The sequence below is a fragment of the Nerophis lumbriciformis genome, linkage group LG38 (assembly GCF_033978685.3).
Source record: "Nerophis lumbriciformis linkage group LG38, RoL_Nlum_v2.1, whole genome shotgun sequence".
Taxonomy (NCBI): Eukaryota; Metazoa; Chordata; class Actinopteri; order Syngnathiformes; family Syngnathidae; genus Nerophis; species Nerophis lumbriciformis.
This window is the reverse complement of record NC_084585.2, coordinates 17,078,084-17,095,950: the sequence shown is the minus strand read 5'-3', so window position 1 is coordinate 17,095,950 and position 17,867 is coordinate 17,078,084. Positions and strand designations below refer to the sequence as shown.

Genomic DNA, 17,867 nt, shown 5'->3' with positions numbered 1-17,867 from the left:
CCATTCTTAAACATAGACACATTCATTGTGATTTTTTAGTGACGTATGGTAGTTTTGATGGCAAAAATAATCAACATTTGTTAAGAACAGTATACAAATGCAACAAGACGGTCTGGTATGTTTGTTATTTTTTATGTATCTTTTTATAAAATTTGCACTCAAAACTATCCAAATGACTGCACATTAATGCTACAAACATGCTCTAGGATTAACTTTGCATAAACTTCCTTTTGGATGACCACGCAAACTGAGAACATTGCCAAGACAACATTACACGTTTGACTTTAACATTAGAAAATGCCAAATACTGTGCTCTCCAAACAATTCGGGTTCTTTGTCACCACTCACCTTGGTTAGCTCTCCTTAATGCAGTTGTTGCTCCTTGTAAATGAAGAAACTGTCAGAGGAAGATCAAAAGGACATAAAAACACAATAAGCCTTCTGGGCATGAGGCTCTGGCTTGGACATCAACACCGGCCTGCTGCTATATTTGAGTTTTGCCCTAATAAGACGCAAGATTTCAGAGTGGCTATCGTGTGACACATTTATTGGAGACAGAAGCTCAGTATATCTTCTGGGTAACCCCTTTAGAATTTCTTCTTCTTTTTCACTGCTGTAAGTTGATCTGCTTTCCAATGGCATCGGTCCCTAGTGTGTGTAGGCACTTCTCAATTGTGCTGGCCGTGTGCCACATTCTTGGCAAAAACCCTTGGCTTACTTGTGCCACCTGTGTCGGCCTTGCCTCTCTAATCACACGTGTGTCATGCAGACAGAAACGCACAAAACTCCCCTCTCTTCAAGAAAGTGCAGCTGTACGGCATCACTCAGTGAGACACATTTAGGGATCGTCTATCAGAAGAAGAAGAAACAAGAATAGCTGCTGGCACTGTTGTGAGAAATAATCCCTTGGCAATCTCCCCCTTTCCTCCAAGCTCAACGGTCCTGACTTCATTTTTTTAAAATTATTTCTGACTTGTATGGATTCTGAAACAGTATAGCAGTGACACTTAGAAGCTCCTCCGATGCATACCGAGGGACCACTTTAGTATTATACAGAGCCATCGCTCATGCCTTTGGCCTGTCTGCAACTGCTAACTTAGCCTTAAGTAAAAGCTAAACACACTTCATACATAGCCTTCCGAGAGCCATTGCCCTCTACATTTGTGTTTTGTAAAACGGCTTTTATTTTCTCCAAAATGTGTAACTCTGACAAAAGGAACACACCAAAAACACACTGCAGACCACGGTGGTTCTCAGTAGCATATATTCATGTAGTTAAGTTGCAGACACAACACCTTCCCCCAACAATGCTAATTTTACATCTTGTACAGCAGGGATTCTCAAACTGTGGTACGTGTTCCACATGGGGTATGCGGGCTCCATTGAAGTACAGTGTTTTATTTTCCTATATTCAAACACAGTGTTACTCTTCAAGTAGTGTGTAATGTTACAGTGGCCAAAAATACTAAATATACTTCTGCCATGTTTTTAATGAATACTACTGTATTTTAATATTGGTCATTATGGTGGTCTTTGGAGAGCCAGGTTTTTTCTAGATGGTATTTGGTGAAAAAAAGCTTGAGCACCACTTTTGTACACCATTTGCATCTATTTTCAATTAACAAGTGCTATGTGTTACATTGTCGGCTCATCTGAACAAGACAAAAAAAAACAACACCACAGTACTGTTTCTGCAAACAGTTGCATCTCTTGAGATAAATCCAAACCCTCTTAGGGAGCCAACAAGAAAGATATATATCTAGTATTTCATATGCAAGCAAGATTCAAGAACTACTCCTCAAGTAGCAAGGCAAGCAACATGCCCAAATAGAGCAAGATACATGCAATGGGATCAGATCACACTGTATAAAAAGGCAGAGCAAGAACCCATCTGGGACAGACACCCATCAAAGGTAGGTTGCTCAGAAGCTAAGCTCCATCATTATGTTTGAAGAGGCTGTGTAAAAATGTGTCATTTGTGCCAAAACCCTAATTCAGTTAAGGGGAGAAGGATTAAATATTTATTAAAGATCCAATACTTTAAATAGTGGGCAGTTGCACTTTCATCCACTTAAGTATCATGAAGAAAGGCTATGTGAGCCTTACTGTGTACTTTTGTTGTATTTATTTTTAGTCTACGGCCTGCCCTGAGCTGTCCTGTATTCCTGCATAGCTGTTGTCCTCAAAGGTAACGTCATTATCGAATTACTAATTATATGCTTTGAAATATTTCCTCTTTAATTAAGCCAAGGCTTATCTAGGTGTCCTACAATATTAGAAGATGCAATCCATCTTGATACAAACAAATTGCTATGAAGAGTTTTTTTCTGTTTTTTGCTTGTAGTAAAGAGTCATCATGGGTGATCCAGAAATGGAGTGTTTTGGCCCGGCGTCCGTTTACCTCCGGAAGCCAGAGCGAGAGAGAATCGAGGCTCAAAACACTCCTTTTGACGCAAAGACCGCGTACTTTGTGACTGAGCCCGCCGAGATGTACCTCAAGGGCAAACTGGTGAAGAAGGAAGGTGGTAAAGCCACCGTGGAAACGCTCATTGGAGCAAAGGTAAGAGTCTTATCGTATGATTTCGAGGAATAGTAGTAAAGAGGCTACTCAATTATGTGATCTCAAATCTACAGTCCAACATCTGACTCAAATACAAATAAAACAAAGATGCTTCATTATTGTAAAATCACTTTATATTGGGTAACACTTTGCTTAAAAGTAGTGCTGTCAAATGATATTTTTAGAAAAATCCGATTAATCACATGGTCAGATACTCACTCATCCACGCAGAGAGCTAGTGGGCAACCTAAGATGGTGTCGGCTCACCTGGTTGCGTTATTGGGTCTCGTCCTAACTTTCACCATGTTAAGACGGTGTTTTTGTTTTATTATTTGTCTATGCATGGACCAATTATGTATGCACAATATATATTATTTATTACTCATTTTTAGTTTTTTTTAAATTATATTTTACTTTTGTAGCTTTATGTAAAGCTAGCTGAAGTGGCAGCTAGCTGGTTGCAGTGAGCTCTGTGCTCTTTATGTCCTCATTTGTGTTCTTTAATGCTTCCCTCTCATTTTCAGGTGTTTTTGCCTTTTGGTTTAAACCCTTTCTGGACTGAGCAACGAGGGGGAGCACCTTTGTGACCTTTGCGCTACTTTTAATAGTTTTTTGTGGACTTTTAGATTCTATACTGCAACAACATAATTTCCATATTGTGGGATAAACAAAAGTATATCCTATCCTATCTTATCCTAATCACCACACGGTATAGGAGCATTCAGTAAAGGGGCACACAAAATAAATTGCGTCATTAATCTGCGTTTATACATGATTAATGCAATACTTCTATGATTAATCGCACATGATAATGCGTTAACTGTGACAGATTTACTTAAAAGTTGTCTCTGCTAAAATTAAAAATGTACCTGCCCTATTGTCAGTCTGTCAGTCTATTACAGTCAAAGAGGATTACATTTTTTTTTTCATTTAGTAGCACCGGTGCTACTAGTGAAAAAGCTAAGCGTACAGCACTGTAAAAGCCCACTAATACAGCTGTGTTAATGTTGTATTTCTATGTCAGAGTTTAACAGTCAAGGAGGATGAAATCTTCCCCATGAATCCACCAAAGTATGACAAGATTGAGGACATGGCCATGATGACCCACCTCAGCGAGCCTTCTGTGCTGTATAACCTCAAAGAGCGCTACGCAGCATGGATGATCTACGTGAGTCCCGCTCAAAGAAGACTCAAGTGTTTAACTACTGTCATCTAACATATCCCGTGATTTTCCAGACCTACTCTGGGTTGTTCTGCGTCACTGTGAACCCTTACAAGTGGCTCCCAGTGTACGACGCAAAGGTCGTATCGGGATACAGAGGCAAAAAGAGGATTGAGGCTCCCCCCCACATCTTCTCCATCTCTGACAACGCCTATCAGTTCATGCTCCAAGGTATCAATCCATGTTACAATGATGAATTGTTCTTTTGGGGTCCATGAACATAGCAGCTGTATAAACTGTTGTATACCTTTTTGATATTTACAGATAAAGAAAACCAGTCCATCCTGATTACGTAAGTGCATACAGTTGTACATGTTTGTCTAGATTGCAACCACTGTAACAATCCTAAGTTCCTTATGGCTACATTTTATAAACCAGTGGAGAATCCGGTGCAGGAAAGACTGTGAACACCAAACGTGTCATCCAGTACTTTGCGACAATCGCAGTGGCTGGAGGAAAGAAAACGGAGCAAGCTGCCGGCAAAATGCAGGTAAAGAGTGACTGAATAAAAGTTACTATGACAAATGCGATCAGACGGAAATACGAATTTTGTGTGACTTCTTCTCCAGGGTTCACTGGAGGATCAAATCATTGCAGCTAATCCATTGCTGGAAGCTTATGGTAACGCCAAGACTGTGAGGAATGACAATTCTTCACGATTTGTAAGTTGTTTTATTTTTTTTACTGATATCTTTGCTGATTGTCATGGGTACCAATTATTAACCAGATCGAAAGAAAAAAAAACTTAGATTAATGCTGGCTCAGCTATGTGCAATGATGGAATGTTATATTGTGCAAGTAATGTAGTGGGGGAGTGCCAATACAACCTTTTCACTTCCGGTACAATATTGATATAGGAGCTTTGCGTATTAGCCGATACCAATATTTCTCATATACAATATCAGCATGAATCATAAATACTTGTATTATTTTATATTTTGGAATGTTAGAAAAGGCTTGATCAAGTAGCATACTCATGGAAAAATACTAACTTATTTATTATTAACCGTTTGGAATGGACGTATGTTGTCTCTAAGTTGAATTGGAGTGGTAATTGGTTTCATGGCGACACCTAGTGGCCTCAATAATTCATCATTTCATTTATGAACTTAGTTGATGATACAGTAAGTTGAATCATGCGGACATGTTTGTTACTGGATACTTTCTAATACCTTTCTTCCCTGGAGACTTTGTATCAGTTAGTAATATGCAATTATACAGTAATTATCTGATACTTGTTTGTATTGACAAAGGTCAAATATTGTTAAAATAAAGACATTTATTACATATATCCAGCTTGTGTGCTTAACTGTTGTGTAGCTGTTGGCTCCTGGAGGCCTAAAGCATGGGCTATAGGCTTTACCTTTTGTAAATGACTTGAATAAAATAGAAGAAAATACCAACCATGTAAGCTTATTGGAGGACATTTTGATGTAGCGGTAGAAAATGGATGGATGGATGGCTGTCCAGCTTTTCACATGTAAACTTGAGGCAGGACTGCTTTTATCTACGATTTTAGAGGCTAGCCGGTATAATTCGACAATTGCTTTTTGCTGATATCAGACTAATATCAATATAAGAGGCACATGTGCGTCTGATACTTTTTTTTAAACGTTATTGCCAACCGTAACAGGCCAAAATCACTTTTCTGTTTGAACACTGCACACACATTTCACAATAGCACTCTGCACACCAGCAACACATCACTTCCTCATTATCCGCCCATTACCGTTATGGCAAGTAATGTGCATTGACAAATCTCAGAATTCTGAACAGCGATATTACAACACAAGCACATTCTCTGTGTCCTGTAATACTGCTGGTTTTGCTGTGATATACATTTTTCACATAATTATTCTGTTCAACAAAATTCTGTTAAATCAAACAAACATTGTTTTTTTAATCAAAATGTGTATGTTTTCCATTTTGTAAATACCGGTTCAGGCACTGTTTTAAAAGTACTGATTCAGCACTGGTATAGGTTAAAATGTAAACAATACCCATTCCTAATGATAAAACAATTCTAAATGACTAACCATATAAAATTAATGTGCTTCTGCATAGGGTAAATTCATCAGAATTCACTTTGGAACCACTGGAAAGCTGGCTTCAGCTGATATCGAAACATGTAAGCTTCCTTTTGTGGTATCAAGTTGATTTATGTGCTTCAGAGAATGATTCTCTTCTTCTACATAATCTATACAGATCTGCTGGAGAAGTCCCGTGTCACTTTCCAGCTGTCTGCTGAGAGGAGCTACCACATCTTCTACCAGCTCATGACAGGCCACAAACCTGACCTAATTGGTGGGGAATAGTCCATAATTCTGATATTATAAGTAAAAGTGTTGAGCCTATTCCTGCATACATGTTATATGCTAACATACACAACTCTTTCAGAGGCACTCCTGATCACCAAAAATCCATATGACTTCCCAATGATCAGTCAAGGTGAAATCACTGTGAAGAGTATCGATGACATTGAAGAATTCATCGCAACTGATGTGAGTATTACAGTTCAGTTTATTCCTACATCACATATGTGTTTTTTAAAGTTTATCTTTAACAATCCTGTGCATTAGCTCTGTGGGAAAGTTATATTTATATTTAGGGCAATAAAATAAAAAATGAATAGTAACATAAAATAAATAAATAATATTTCTTAATTGAACTGTGTTATAAATTTATTTTCTGTATGATCCCAATCTTTTTTTTTAACATTTCCTTAAGTACAAATGGCTGAATTCGCACAATCCTTCAATCAAAAACCTGAGATGATGAAATTAATCTCTATTTAAGTGTGCAGGCAAGCTTACCCTCTTAGTATATCGTGCCTAGTGCACTTGACTGAATACAGGGTAAAAACCTATGATGAGGCTGCCAGGAAGATTTCTTCTCTGATTAGTGTGCAATTGAGCAAGGGGTTGTTTCTGTCAACACGTCACCTACATAATGTTTAGTTTGCAGAAACATTTAGATCATGATTTAGTGTAATGTATTTATTATAAGTGTTACATCAACATTATTGCTAATTGTGCAATAAAATACAGTGTCATCAAACAGAGAGGGGCGCAGTTTCGCTCCTTCACCATAAAGAGCATACATGAGCTAGTAGGTGCTCGTTGCTATTATCTTTATGCAGTGAAGCACAGCTCCGGTGGGTGGGAACTTGGTGCAAAACAATAGCTCACATAGCGGCTGACAGACTTTTAAAACTAAAATAAAAATAACAGCTGCTTCGTGGAGAAGATTAAGCGGATGCACTACTTTTATAAATAAAGGAAAGACCACAAATGCTCTGTAGTTTTATTTGTTCTATTAAATGGTATTAAGAAGCATTTTAAAACTACATTTATTGAAGGAACCTCTATTAACATTGATTAGAGCACAAGAATTACAATTGTGAAAAAATGTCTGATTATTCTCATATGAAATTATTAGTAGACCACAATCACTGTTGAATAATCTCCACTCCACATTTATCGGAAAGTGAGGCAAAACTACTCTGAAATGTATTACAGCTTGTGTCTGAAGTTTAAATACTACATGTTGTGCATTGCAGAGTGCCATTGACATTCTGGGATTCACCGGGGAAGAAAAGCATGGCATTTATAAGCTAACTGGAGCTGTGATGCATCATGGCAACATGAAGTTCAAGCAGAAGCAAAGAGAGGAGCAGGCTGAGCCTGATGGCACCGAGGGTATGAAGTTCAAGTCTTTTAAAAGAACTACAATCTCTACACGGTCTTTTGTTGAACATGATTTGAAAATATTACCGCCTTTCACTCTTAGTGGCTGATAAAATCGCTTACCTCATGGGTCTGAACTCTGCCGACTTGCTCAAAGCCCTGTGCTATCCCAGAGTGAAAGTTGGGAATGAATTTGTGACAAAAGGCCAGACTGTGCCACAGGTATGCGATGTTGACCAAAATCTTTAAAAATACAGTTGAAATAACACATTCAATAAAAATTATCACATTTGTTCATGTCTGCACTCCTTATCATTTAAGGTTCACAATTCTGTCATGGCTCTCAGCAAATCAGTCTATGAGAAAATGTTCTTGTGGATGGTGGTCAGAATCAATGAGATGCTGGACACCAAGCAGTCCCGAAGCTTCTTCATTGGTGTGCTGGATATTGCTGGATTTGAGATTTTTGACGTAAGCACACTTCACTTGTTGTACACATTAGAAAAGAATGGTACAATAGTTTGAAATAAAGGTATAGACAAGTGTATATCCAACATTAGGGGATCATTGACATTTTCTTTATTTGGCAGTACAACAGCTTGGAGCAGCTCTGCATTAACTTCACCAATGAGAAACTGCAACAGTTTTTCAACCACCACATGTTTGTCCTGGAGCAAGAAGAGTACAAGAAAGAAGGAATCGAATGGGAGTTCATTGACTTTGGCATGGACTTGGCTGCCTGCATTGAGCTTATTGAGAAGGTATATAAGACAACTTGTATTATTGTAGATAAGAAAATAAACGACATAATGCTGACATGTCATTACAGCCAATGGGCATCTTCTCCATCCTTGAAGAGGAGTGCATGTTCCCCAAGGCTTCAGACACAACCTTCAAGAACAAACTGTATGACCAACATCTTGGCAAAAGTGCCCCCTTCCAGAAGCCAAAGCCAGCCAAAGGCAAAGCTGAGGCTCACTTTGCCCTTGTTCACTACGCTGGTACTGTTGACTACAATGTCACTGGCTGGCTGGACAAGAACAAGGACCCCCTGAACGACTCAGTTCTGCAGCTCTACCAGAAATCCTCAGTCAAGCTGTTATCCCACCTCTACCTCGCACATGCCGGATCCGAAGGTGAGGTCATATTTAAATGGATTCTCACTCCTTTTTACAGTGCACTAGTTGACTTGTATGGAACTGGTGTCAGAGATGAAGCCTGAAATTAAAACATACCATCTTGAAAAACATTACAGCAGAGAGTGGCAAAAAGGCTGGCAAGAAGAAGGGTGGCTCATTTCAGACTGTGTCTGCTCTTTTCAGGGTAAGCATCACTACAATTACTTAATGTCGTTTGATTGAAACTACATTTTCTTTTCCATATTTCAGGAGAATTTAGGCAAGCTGATGACCAACTTAAGAAGCACCCATCCTCATTTTGTGCGTTGTTTGATTCCAAACGAATCTAAGACCCCAGGTACTAACTCTTAACACTATGTACTCTAATATTGTGATTAGAATCAAAAGTTAAAGTGAAGTTAAGTTAAAGTACCATGATTGTCACACACACACGAGGTGTGGCGAAATTATTCTCTGCATTTGAGGACTACAATTAATCCTATACTCATTTGAGTACCTCTCGATATGATATACGATATAAGGACCATGGTAACAATAATATATATCGCAATACAGCTTTACATTTCCAATTGAATGTAATTTCTTTTCAGGTCTGATGGAGAACTTCTTGGTCATTCACCAGCTGAGATGTAATGGTGTGCTGGAGGGCATCAGGATTTGCAGGAAGGGATTTCCCAGCAGAATCCTCTATGGTGACTTCAAGCAGAGGTAATGACTTTTGCAACACAATTCTTACACATTCAGGTCAGCAATTACAAATCAACATCCCTTCTGTTAGATACAAAGTATTGAATGCCAGCGTCATTCCTGAGGGACAATTCATTGACAACAAGAAGGCTTCAGAGAAACTCTTGGGCTCCATTGATGTTGACCAGAGCCAGTACAAGTTTGGACACACAAAGGTAATTTGTTTGGCTGGAATTGCTGCGTGTATGAAAGCTCAACCTTATTTCCTGCACAATGACTGTGCTTCAGGTGTTCTTCAAAGCCGGCCTGCTGGGTACTCTGGAGGAAATGCGAGATGAAAAACTGGCTATCCTCGTGACCATGACTCAGGCTCTCTGCAGAGGTTACGTCATGAGGAAGGAGTTTGTCAAAATGATGGAGAGGAGGTACAAGATATTAAGACTGATAATAGCCTGGATACATTAAAAATACATTTCCATTTATTGTCTGGTGTTTTCAGGGAGGCCATTTACTCCATCCAGTACAACATCCGCTCATTCACGAATGTCAAATCATGGCCATGGATGAAGCTGTACTTCAAGATCAAGCCTCTGCTGAAGAGTGCAGAGACTGAAAAGGAGATGGCTAACATGAAAGAAGACTTTGAGAAAACCAAGGAAGATCTCACCAAGGCTTTAGCCAAGAAGAAGGAACTAGAGGAGAAGATGGTTTCTCTTCTGCAGGAGAAGAATGACTTGCAGCTGCAGATTCAGTCTGTAAGTAAAACATGTTTTAAATAAAACATTACTCTGTATTTGTTTGTATTGATTGTATAACATTGTTCTGTAACTACAGGATGGTGAAACCCTTAATGATGCTGAGGAAAGGTGTGAGGGGCTCATCAAAGCCAAAATCCAGCTGGAGGCAAAAGTCAAGGAGGCTTGTGAGAGGCTGGAGGATGAGGAGGAGGTGAATGGTGAGCTGACGGCGAAGAAGAGGAAGCTGGAGGATGAGTGCTCTGAGCTGAAGAAAGACATTGATGACATGGAGCTTACTCTGGCTAAAGTAGAGAAGGAGAAACATGCCACTGAGAACAAGGTGAAAAGTTTTGCAACTATTTGATACCTCACCATGGATTCAAAACACTGTGTTCACTTTAATGATCTTCCTTGCACGCAGGTCAAAAATCTGACAGAGGAGATGGCCACTCTTGATGAGGGCATCGCCAAGTTGTCCAAAGAGAAGAAAGCCCTCCAAGAGGCCCATCAACAGACCCTGGATGATCTTCAAGCAGAGGAAGACAAAGTCAACACTCTGACCAAGGCCAAGATCAAGCTGGAGCAGCAAGTGGATGATGTACGTTGTGACAGACCGTACATGTACTTACCAAGAATACTATAATAAAAGTAATAATGCTCATCATTGTTGAAAACAGCTTGAAGGATCCCTGGAGCAAGAAAAGAAACTTCGCATGGATCTTGAACGATCAAAGAGGAAGCTGGAGGGCGATCTGAAGTTGGCTCATGAAACCATCATGGATCTCGAGAACGACAAGCAGCAGTCTGATGAGAAAATCAAGAAGTATGTGAATCTATGGTTAAATAGAAAGAATAAATAGTGAAAGCAAATTATTATGACCATTTAGCCTTTTTTATATCTAGTTCAACATGAATGATATAGTTGTATCTTTACACAGGAAGGACTTTGAGTCGAGTCAGCTCCTCAGCAGGATTGAGGATGAACAGTCATTGAGTGCTCAGCATCAGAAGAAGATCAAAGAACTTCAGGTTGGTTCACAGACAGTCACCTAAGTATTCTGACATCAATCCACGTTTTGTTCATTCTCTGCTACTCACAAATAACAGGCCCGTATTGAGGAGCTGGAGGAGGAGATTGAAGCTGAGCGTGCCGCTCGCGCCAAGGTTGAGAAGCAGAGGTCTGATCTCTCCAGGGAACTTGAGGAGATCAGCGAGCGTCTCGAGGAGGCCGGTGGGGCCACCGCTGTTCAGATCGAGATGAACAAGAAGCGTGAGGCCGAGTTCCAGAAGATGCGTCGTGACCTGGAAGAGTCCACCCTGCAGCACGAATCCACCGCTGCAGCTCTGCGCAAGAAGCAGGCTGACAGCGTGGCAGAACTTGGCGAGCAGATTGACAACCTTCAGCGTGTCAAGCAGAAGCTGGAGAAGGAGAAGAGTGAATACAAGATGGAGATTGACGACCTCAGCAGCAACATGGAGAACATCTCCAAGTCAAAGGTGAATCCAAACTGTTGATGGGCAACTTAGTCAAGTACTTATGTTGTACTAATATTTGATGGGTAATGATGCCTCAAATTGACATTTTGCCTGTTAAATGTTCTCAGACTAATCTGGAGAAAATGTGCCGCACACTTGAGGATCAACTGAGTGAATTTAAGTCCAAAAATGAAGAACATGTGCGACAGCTCAATGATGTCGGTCTCCATAGAGCACGATTGCAAACAGAACATGGTGAGAAGCAACTCTCCTAGTATCCTTACTCATGTTTTCTACAAGGGTATGAATCAAACTATTTTTCTTCTCAGGTGAAATCAGTCGCCAGCTGGAGGAAAAAGAGGCCCTGATCTCTCAACTGACCAGGAGCAAGCAGGCTAACATCCAACAGATTGATGAGTTTAAGAGGCACCTTGAGGAGGAAGTTAAAGTATGTCAACATTTTTAAAGCAAAGTTTATCGCTGAACTTCAGTAAAGTGACAACCAAATGGTCTTCTTTCAAAGTCCAAGAACGCCCTGGCCCACGCCGTCCAGTCCTCCCGTCATGACTGTGACCTGCTCAGAGAGCAGTATGAGGAGGAACAGGAGGCCAAGGCTGAGCTGCAACGAGCACTGTCCAAGGCCAACAGCGAGGTTGCTCAGTGGAGAACCAAATATGAGACTGACGCCATTCAGCGCACTGAAGAGCTTGAGGAGGCAAAGTAAGCCTTGACGGCTTCATCTGTGTTCTTACAACACATACTAAACTAAGCTCTTCACAGGAAAAAGCTTGCCCAGCGTCTCCAGGATGCAGAGGAAAGCATTGAGGCAGTGAACGCCAAGTGTGCTTCACTGGAAAAGACCAAGCAGAGACTCCACTGCGAAGTGGAAGATCTGATGATCGACGTGGAGAGAGCCAACGCTCTGGCTGCCGCCCTTGACAAGAAGCAGAGGAACTTTGACAAGGTCAGCTTCAACCATGAGCGTATATTTCACACAGCCAAATGAAGTTTTGACTAAACATGTCTTTCTGATGTGTTCAGGTTCTTGCCGAGTGGAAGCAGAAGTATGAGGAGAGCCAGGCAGAGTTGGAAGGCGCTCTGAAGGAGGCCCGCTCACTCAGCACTGAGATGTTTAAGATGAAGAACTCCTATGAAGAGGCTCTGGACCACCTGGAGACCCTGAAGAGGGAGAACAAGAACCTGCAACGTAGGCAGAAACATTTCTTACCAGTCAATAAATGTGCCATCACATTATATATTATTAGGTTCTAGTTCTACATGGGACACTTGATAAGGTTAGGAGTGTGAGCCCCCTTGTGGACTCTTTACAAAGTCACAGTCATTTGAAGGAGCAATCTTTAGCATCATTTGTAATATTATTTGAAGTCCAGCAGAATGTTTAACAGCCACAGAGCGGAATGCACATTTCAACCCCTGAAATGTTTTATTACAGAGGAGGTCTCAGACTTAACTGAGCAAATCAGTCAGACTGGAAAGACCATCCATGAACTGGAGAAAAGCAAAAAGATTGTGGAAATTGAGAAGTCTGAACTTCAGACTTCCCTTGAGGAGGCAGAGGTTTGTTTCCACATGAGTATCAAGCATGATAGCAAAGATTTCAGGAGACACACGACAAAAAAGTCCTTACTCGCCTGTGTTTCTCAAGGCCGCCCTGGAGCACGAGGAGTCTAAGATTCTTCGCGTTCAGCTTGAACTGACCCAAGTCAAGAGTGAGGTGGACAGAAAGCTCGCGGAGAAGGATGAGGAGATGGAGCAAATCAAGAGGAACAGTCAGCGCGTGATCGAGTCCATGCAGAGCACTTTGGATGCTGAGATCAGGAGCAGGAACGATGCCCTGAGAATTAAGAAGAAGATGGAGGGAGACCTGAATGAGATGGAGATTCAACTCAGCCATGCCAACCGACAGGCAGCTGAAGCCCAGAAACAACTGAGGAACGTTCAGGGACAACTCAAGGTACTGACATCCTTTTTCTTTTCAAAAGTAGACAGACATAATTCTTCTTGTTTATCTATGGACTCATTTAGGATGCTCAACTGCACCTTGACGACGCACTAAGAGGTCAGGATGAAATGAGAGAGCAGGTTGCCATGGTGGAGCGCAGGAACACCCTGATGCTCGCTGAGATTGAGGAGCTGAGATCTGCTCTGGAGCAGACAGAAAGAAGCCGCAAAGTGGCTGAAGCTGAGCTGATTGATGCCAGTGAGCGTGTGACACTGCTGCACTCTCAGGTACGACAGCCAACGTGCAAACAAGGAAAGGCTCTGTAAACTGACTGTTTTGCAATTACATCGTATTTAGAACACCAGCCTTATCAACACCAAGAAGAAGCTGGAGGCTGACCTCGTCCAGATCCAGGGTGAAGTGGAGGACTCTGTGCAGGAAGCAAGAAATGCTGAAGACAAGGCCAAGAAGGCCATCACTGATGTGAGTCCTACCTCATACTGTCATTAATCCCAAAGGCTACTGTCACACTCATGGTTGTTGTGTTGCAGGCTGCCATGATGGCAGAGGAGCTGAAGAAGGAGCAGGACACCAGCGCTCATTTGGAGAGGATGAAGAAGAACCTCGAGGTGACAGTCAAAGATCTGCAGCACCGCCTGGATGAGGCTGAGACTCTGGCTTTGAAGGGAGGAAAGAAGCAGATCCAGAAACTGGAGGCTAGGGTAGGTTTTCATGATGAATAAAACAATTCCGGCCTTGAGGTTTTTGCTTTAACGAGATTAAAAACGTTTTGGCTCACGCAAAGATTCGTGAATTGGAGAATGAGGTCGATGCCGAGCAGAGGCGTGGCGCTGAGGCCATCAAGGGAGTGCGCAAATATGAGAGAAGAGTTAAGGAGCTCACCTACCAGGTAACATAAACATCACCAAAAAAATGCAAATATTATTCAGGGAGTGTGGGGAGAAAAAAAGAATAGTTTTATATTAGATGTGTTTTCCACCAGGCTGAGGAGGACAGGAAAAATGTTAACAGACTGCAGGATCTGGTGGACAAGCTCCAGCTGAAGGTTAAAGCCTACAAGAGGCAGTCTGAGGAGTCTGTAAGTATTAGAGAGGATTTCAATGAAATTTGCAAACCATGCAAGTCAGTAGATGACTGACTGCACTGTGGCTTCCAATACAGGAGGAGCAAGCCAACACTCACCTGACCAGGTACAGGAAGGTGCAGCATGAGATGGAGGAGGCTCAGGAGCGGGCTGACATCGCAGAGTCCCAGGTCAACAAGCTGAGGGCCAGAAGCCGGGAATTTGTGAAGGTATGACAGTGAGGATGGTGTTTTGTCAAAATAAAAATGTCATAATCTGACCTATGTATTTTTCTTCCCCGTTGTTGCAGACCAAGGAAGCAGAAGAATAAGCAGATGTTTGGTCAGCGTGGTGCATCAACAGAAACATATAATATGATTATCTTGTTTGTTCACTTCCAGAATCAATAAAAGGTAGTTTGCCCAAGCCACTTTGTCACACTCCCATTGTTGCGCCTCACGAGTTACAGCCATGATGGCTTAAATCACAACAAAGAATTTTGAGATAATCTCTGAAACAATAGCTCTGCCAAATATTTTGTTCCACTTATTCAGAGTCTGAAAAAAACACATCTTTCTATTTGAGGATTACAAAGACCATGGTCTCAAAAGGTCCTGCTAAAACTTTGTTGAAAACAGTTTGATCTTTAACAAAAATCTCAGAGATGAGTGTCATGTTTTCCACTAAGAAATGATCTTTCAACATAATCCTTTATTATTATTCGTTTCCAACAGCAGAATATTCAACTGTCATTATTATTTAGCACTGGACTAAGAGTAGTTGTAAATTGTACCAGTGACCATAGAGTTTATTAAAAGTTAAAGTTAAAGTACCACTGATAGTCACACTTTCTGCTTTTGACCCATCCCCTTGTTCCATCCCCTCGGAAGTGAGGGGAGCAGTGAGCAGCAGGGGTGGCCGCGCTCGGGAATCATTTTGGTGATTTAACCAACCAATTCCAACCCTTGATGCTGAGTGCCAAGCAGGGATGCAACGGGTCCCATTTTTATAGTCTTTGGTATTCACTTAAATATATAACATTAGTTTGTAAATAGTTCTACACAGATTTGTATGTTGCTTAAAATCAAGAAGCAAACAGGAGTGTCTTTTTACTACACTTTTGCGTTTAGCTAGCAATACGCATGCGCAGTAAAAGTCAACCAATCAACGCAGCATATGCTACTTCCTGTTTACAGTCGTAAAACTCCAGACGTGTTCAGCATGTAAAGCTCGCAACGTGTAAATCTAATATTTCTCTCCTTGCTTATCATTAATTCAGTAACCAGAAAGTCTACTTCGTTTATTGCGCTTCCTGGTTGCACGATCAAGTGCGCATGCGCAGTAAATCTCAACAAATCTGCGATAGCGTTTTTTGATTGATTGATTTAAACTTTTATTAGTAGATTGCACAGTTCAGTACATATTCCGTACAATTGACCACTAAATGGTAACACCCCAATACGTTTTTCAACTTGTTTAAGTCGGGGTCCACGTTAATCAATTCATGGTAAGTCACCGCCGTATGGCACTTCCTGTTTACACCAGGACCCAAATCATATATATATATATATATATATATATATATATATATATATATATATATATATATATATATATATATATATATATATATATATATATATATTTTTTTTTTTAACTTTATTTATAATATGCAACATATAATGAAGAAATAATAAAAATCAAAACAGGTACAGAAATAGTACAAAAACAGTACAAAACAGCGCCAGGGGGTTGTAAACTCAATAAAGTAACTACAATAGAATGCAATATATATATATATGTATATATTTATATGTATATATACCGTATATATATATGTGTATATATATACATATGTATATATATATATATATATATATATATATATATGTAACAAAATGTAAAGCCATACAGCATCATGGTTTTCACAGCTTTTTAGTTGTTAGAGGTAGAAAGCGTTTTAAAGTAGAGTTCTCATTATTTTTTAAAGCGCCCAAATCATAATTTTTGAGCAGTTTTCACCATTTCAGGCGTTCAAGTTCAACATTTACATTTAACTCAATTTAACAAAAGGACCATGAAGTAATACATGTTTACCTTTAAAAATAGACCGCTATGTCAGCAGCACCAGTAAACTGTACAAAATAGTTGCATTCATTGTAAGCATAATCCGTATCAAAGAAAACATGTACCAAATAAAAGATATTGAGAGCAGAGTAAAGTTCCTCCTTGACAGCAAAACATCTGGAGCTCACCGTGTATCACTACCATTAAGTCACATTTAAAAGCAATATTATTCGACGAGGTTATGCCATGATTTGATTTACGTGGACCCCGACTTAAACAAACTTATTCGGGTCTTACCATTTAGTGGTCAAATGTACAGAATATATACTGTACTGTGCAATCTACTACTAAAAGTTTCAACCAATCAATCATCCAATAGTCTGAGCCATACATGTGCTATTACGATTTTACGCCACTAGAGGTCGCCATTGGAATGCTGCTCTTGTTTATTGGGAGCAGAATTGGGCGATACTGCTAACTGTGCTATCGGTCCAATACCAAGCAACCAGTGTCGGCTAATATTAATATTAAATGCTTCTGTAATTTTGCCTTTATTATTATTATTATTTTATTTTTTTACTGTGATTATAATCAGAATACCGTGCAAGACAATGATTTTTAAGCATACTAAAATATATTTTCAATCAACAGACATTTAACTCGATATTGGACAGATTAAATGATATCAACACACCAATGCAATTTCCTTTTATTACATAAAACGTTTGAGCAAAGTCGATACTGTAAAATAATTCAACAAGACCCAATTATTCAAATAATTTTCTCGTGTTTTGTTTCTGCATTTGTTAACTTGAAATGTTAATGCACCAAAAGTATAAAATGTATTTGAACATCGATACAAGAAGAGCATGCACGGATAGGCGCCGATCCCGTGGGCGCTTCGGGGCCCGAGAACCCACGTGGGATCGATGGCAACGTTCAATCTTTAAAATGATTTTTGAAAAATCAATCTTCTTGTAGTTAATTTTGTGGCGAGTTTGGTCCGTTTTACAAAATAATAAAGCCACAAATCATATGGGATATATATTAACTTCGCTGAACGAAAGGGACAAGCGGTAGGAAATGGATGGATGAACGTCTTTTTTTTTTTAAACACACACTGAGCACCCACTGACAGACTTGTAGATTGGCACCTATTTGTGTGACGACTAATCTCAAAATAGTATCGAACCGATACAGACGCGAACCTGGTATCGATATATTCGGTACTTGCATCGATCCACCC

At 40.2% G+C, this 17,867-nt stretch overlaps 1 protein-coding gene across 2 annotated transcripts; it reads left to right on the top strand.

Annotated features, from left to right (window-relative positions):
* Positions 1 to 2,115: 2,115 nt before the first annotated feature.
* Positions 2,116 to 14,982, top strand: LOC133578415 (myosin heavy chain, fast skeletal muscle-like). 2 transcript variants are annotated; one of them, XM_061932840.2, is made up of 40 exons: positions 2,116 to 2,188; positions 2,345 to 2,560; positions 3,585 to 3,728; positions 3,797 to 3,953; positions 4,047 to 4,074; positions 4,161 to 4,272; positions 4,352 to 4,444; positions 5,847 to 5,910; positions 5,988 to 6,086; positions 6,180 to 6,283; positions 7,342 to 7,480; positions 7,572 to 7,690; positions 7,790 to 7,939; positions 8,059 to 8,229; positions 8,298 to 8,604; positions 8,727 to 8,791; positions 8,857 to 8,944; positions 9,198 to 9,315; positions 9,386 to 9,509; positions 9,583 to 9,719; positions 9,794 to 10,049; positions 10,129 to 10,371; positions 10,453 to 10,629; positions 10,709 to 10,854; positions 10,970 to 11,060; positions 11,139 to 11,528; positions 11,636 to 11,762; positions 11,837 to 11,955; positions 12,031 to 12,227; positions 12,288 to 12,471; positions 12,549 to 12,714; positions 12,961 to 13,085; positions 13,174 to 13,482; positions 13,554 to 13,757; positions 13,828 to 13,953; positions 14,022 to 14,192; positions 14,276 to 14,380; positions 14,474 to 14,569; positions 14,653 to 14,784; positions 14,865 to 14,982. In XM_061932840.2, exons 2-40 carry the CDS (start codon positions 2,357 to 2,359, stop codon positions 14,883 to 14,885), a joined length of 5,808 nt encoding a protein of 1,935 aa, XP_061788824.1. In that variant the 5' UTR covers positions 2,116 to 2,188; positions 2,345 to 2,356; the 3' UTR covers positions 14,886 to 14,982. The 2 variants fall into 2 exon arrangements, with proteins under 2 accessions (XP_061788824.1, XP_061788823.1); XM_061932839.2 differs by having other exon boundaries at positions 8,724 to 8,791.
* The last annotated feature ends 2,885 nt before the right edge of the window (positions 14,983 to 17,867 follow it).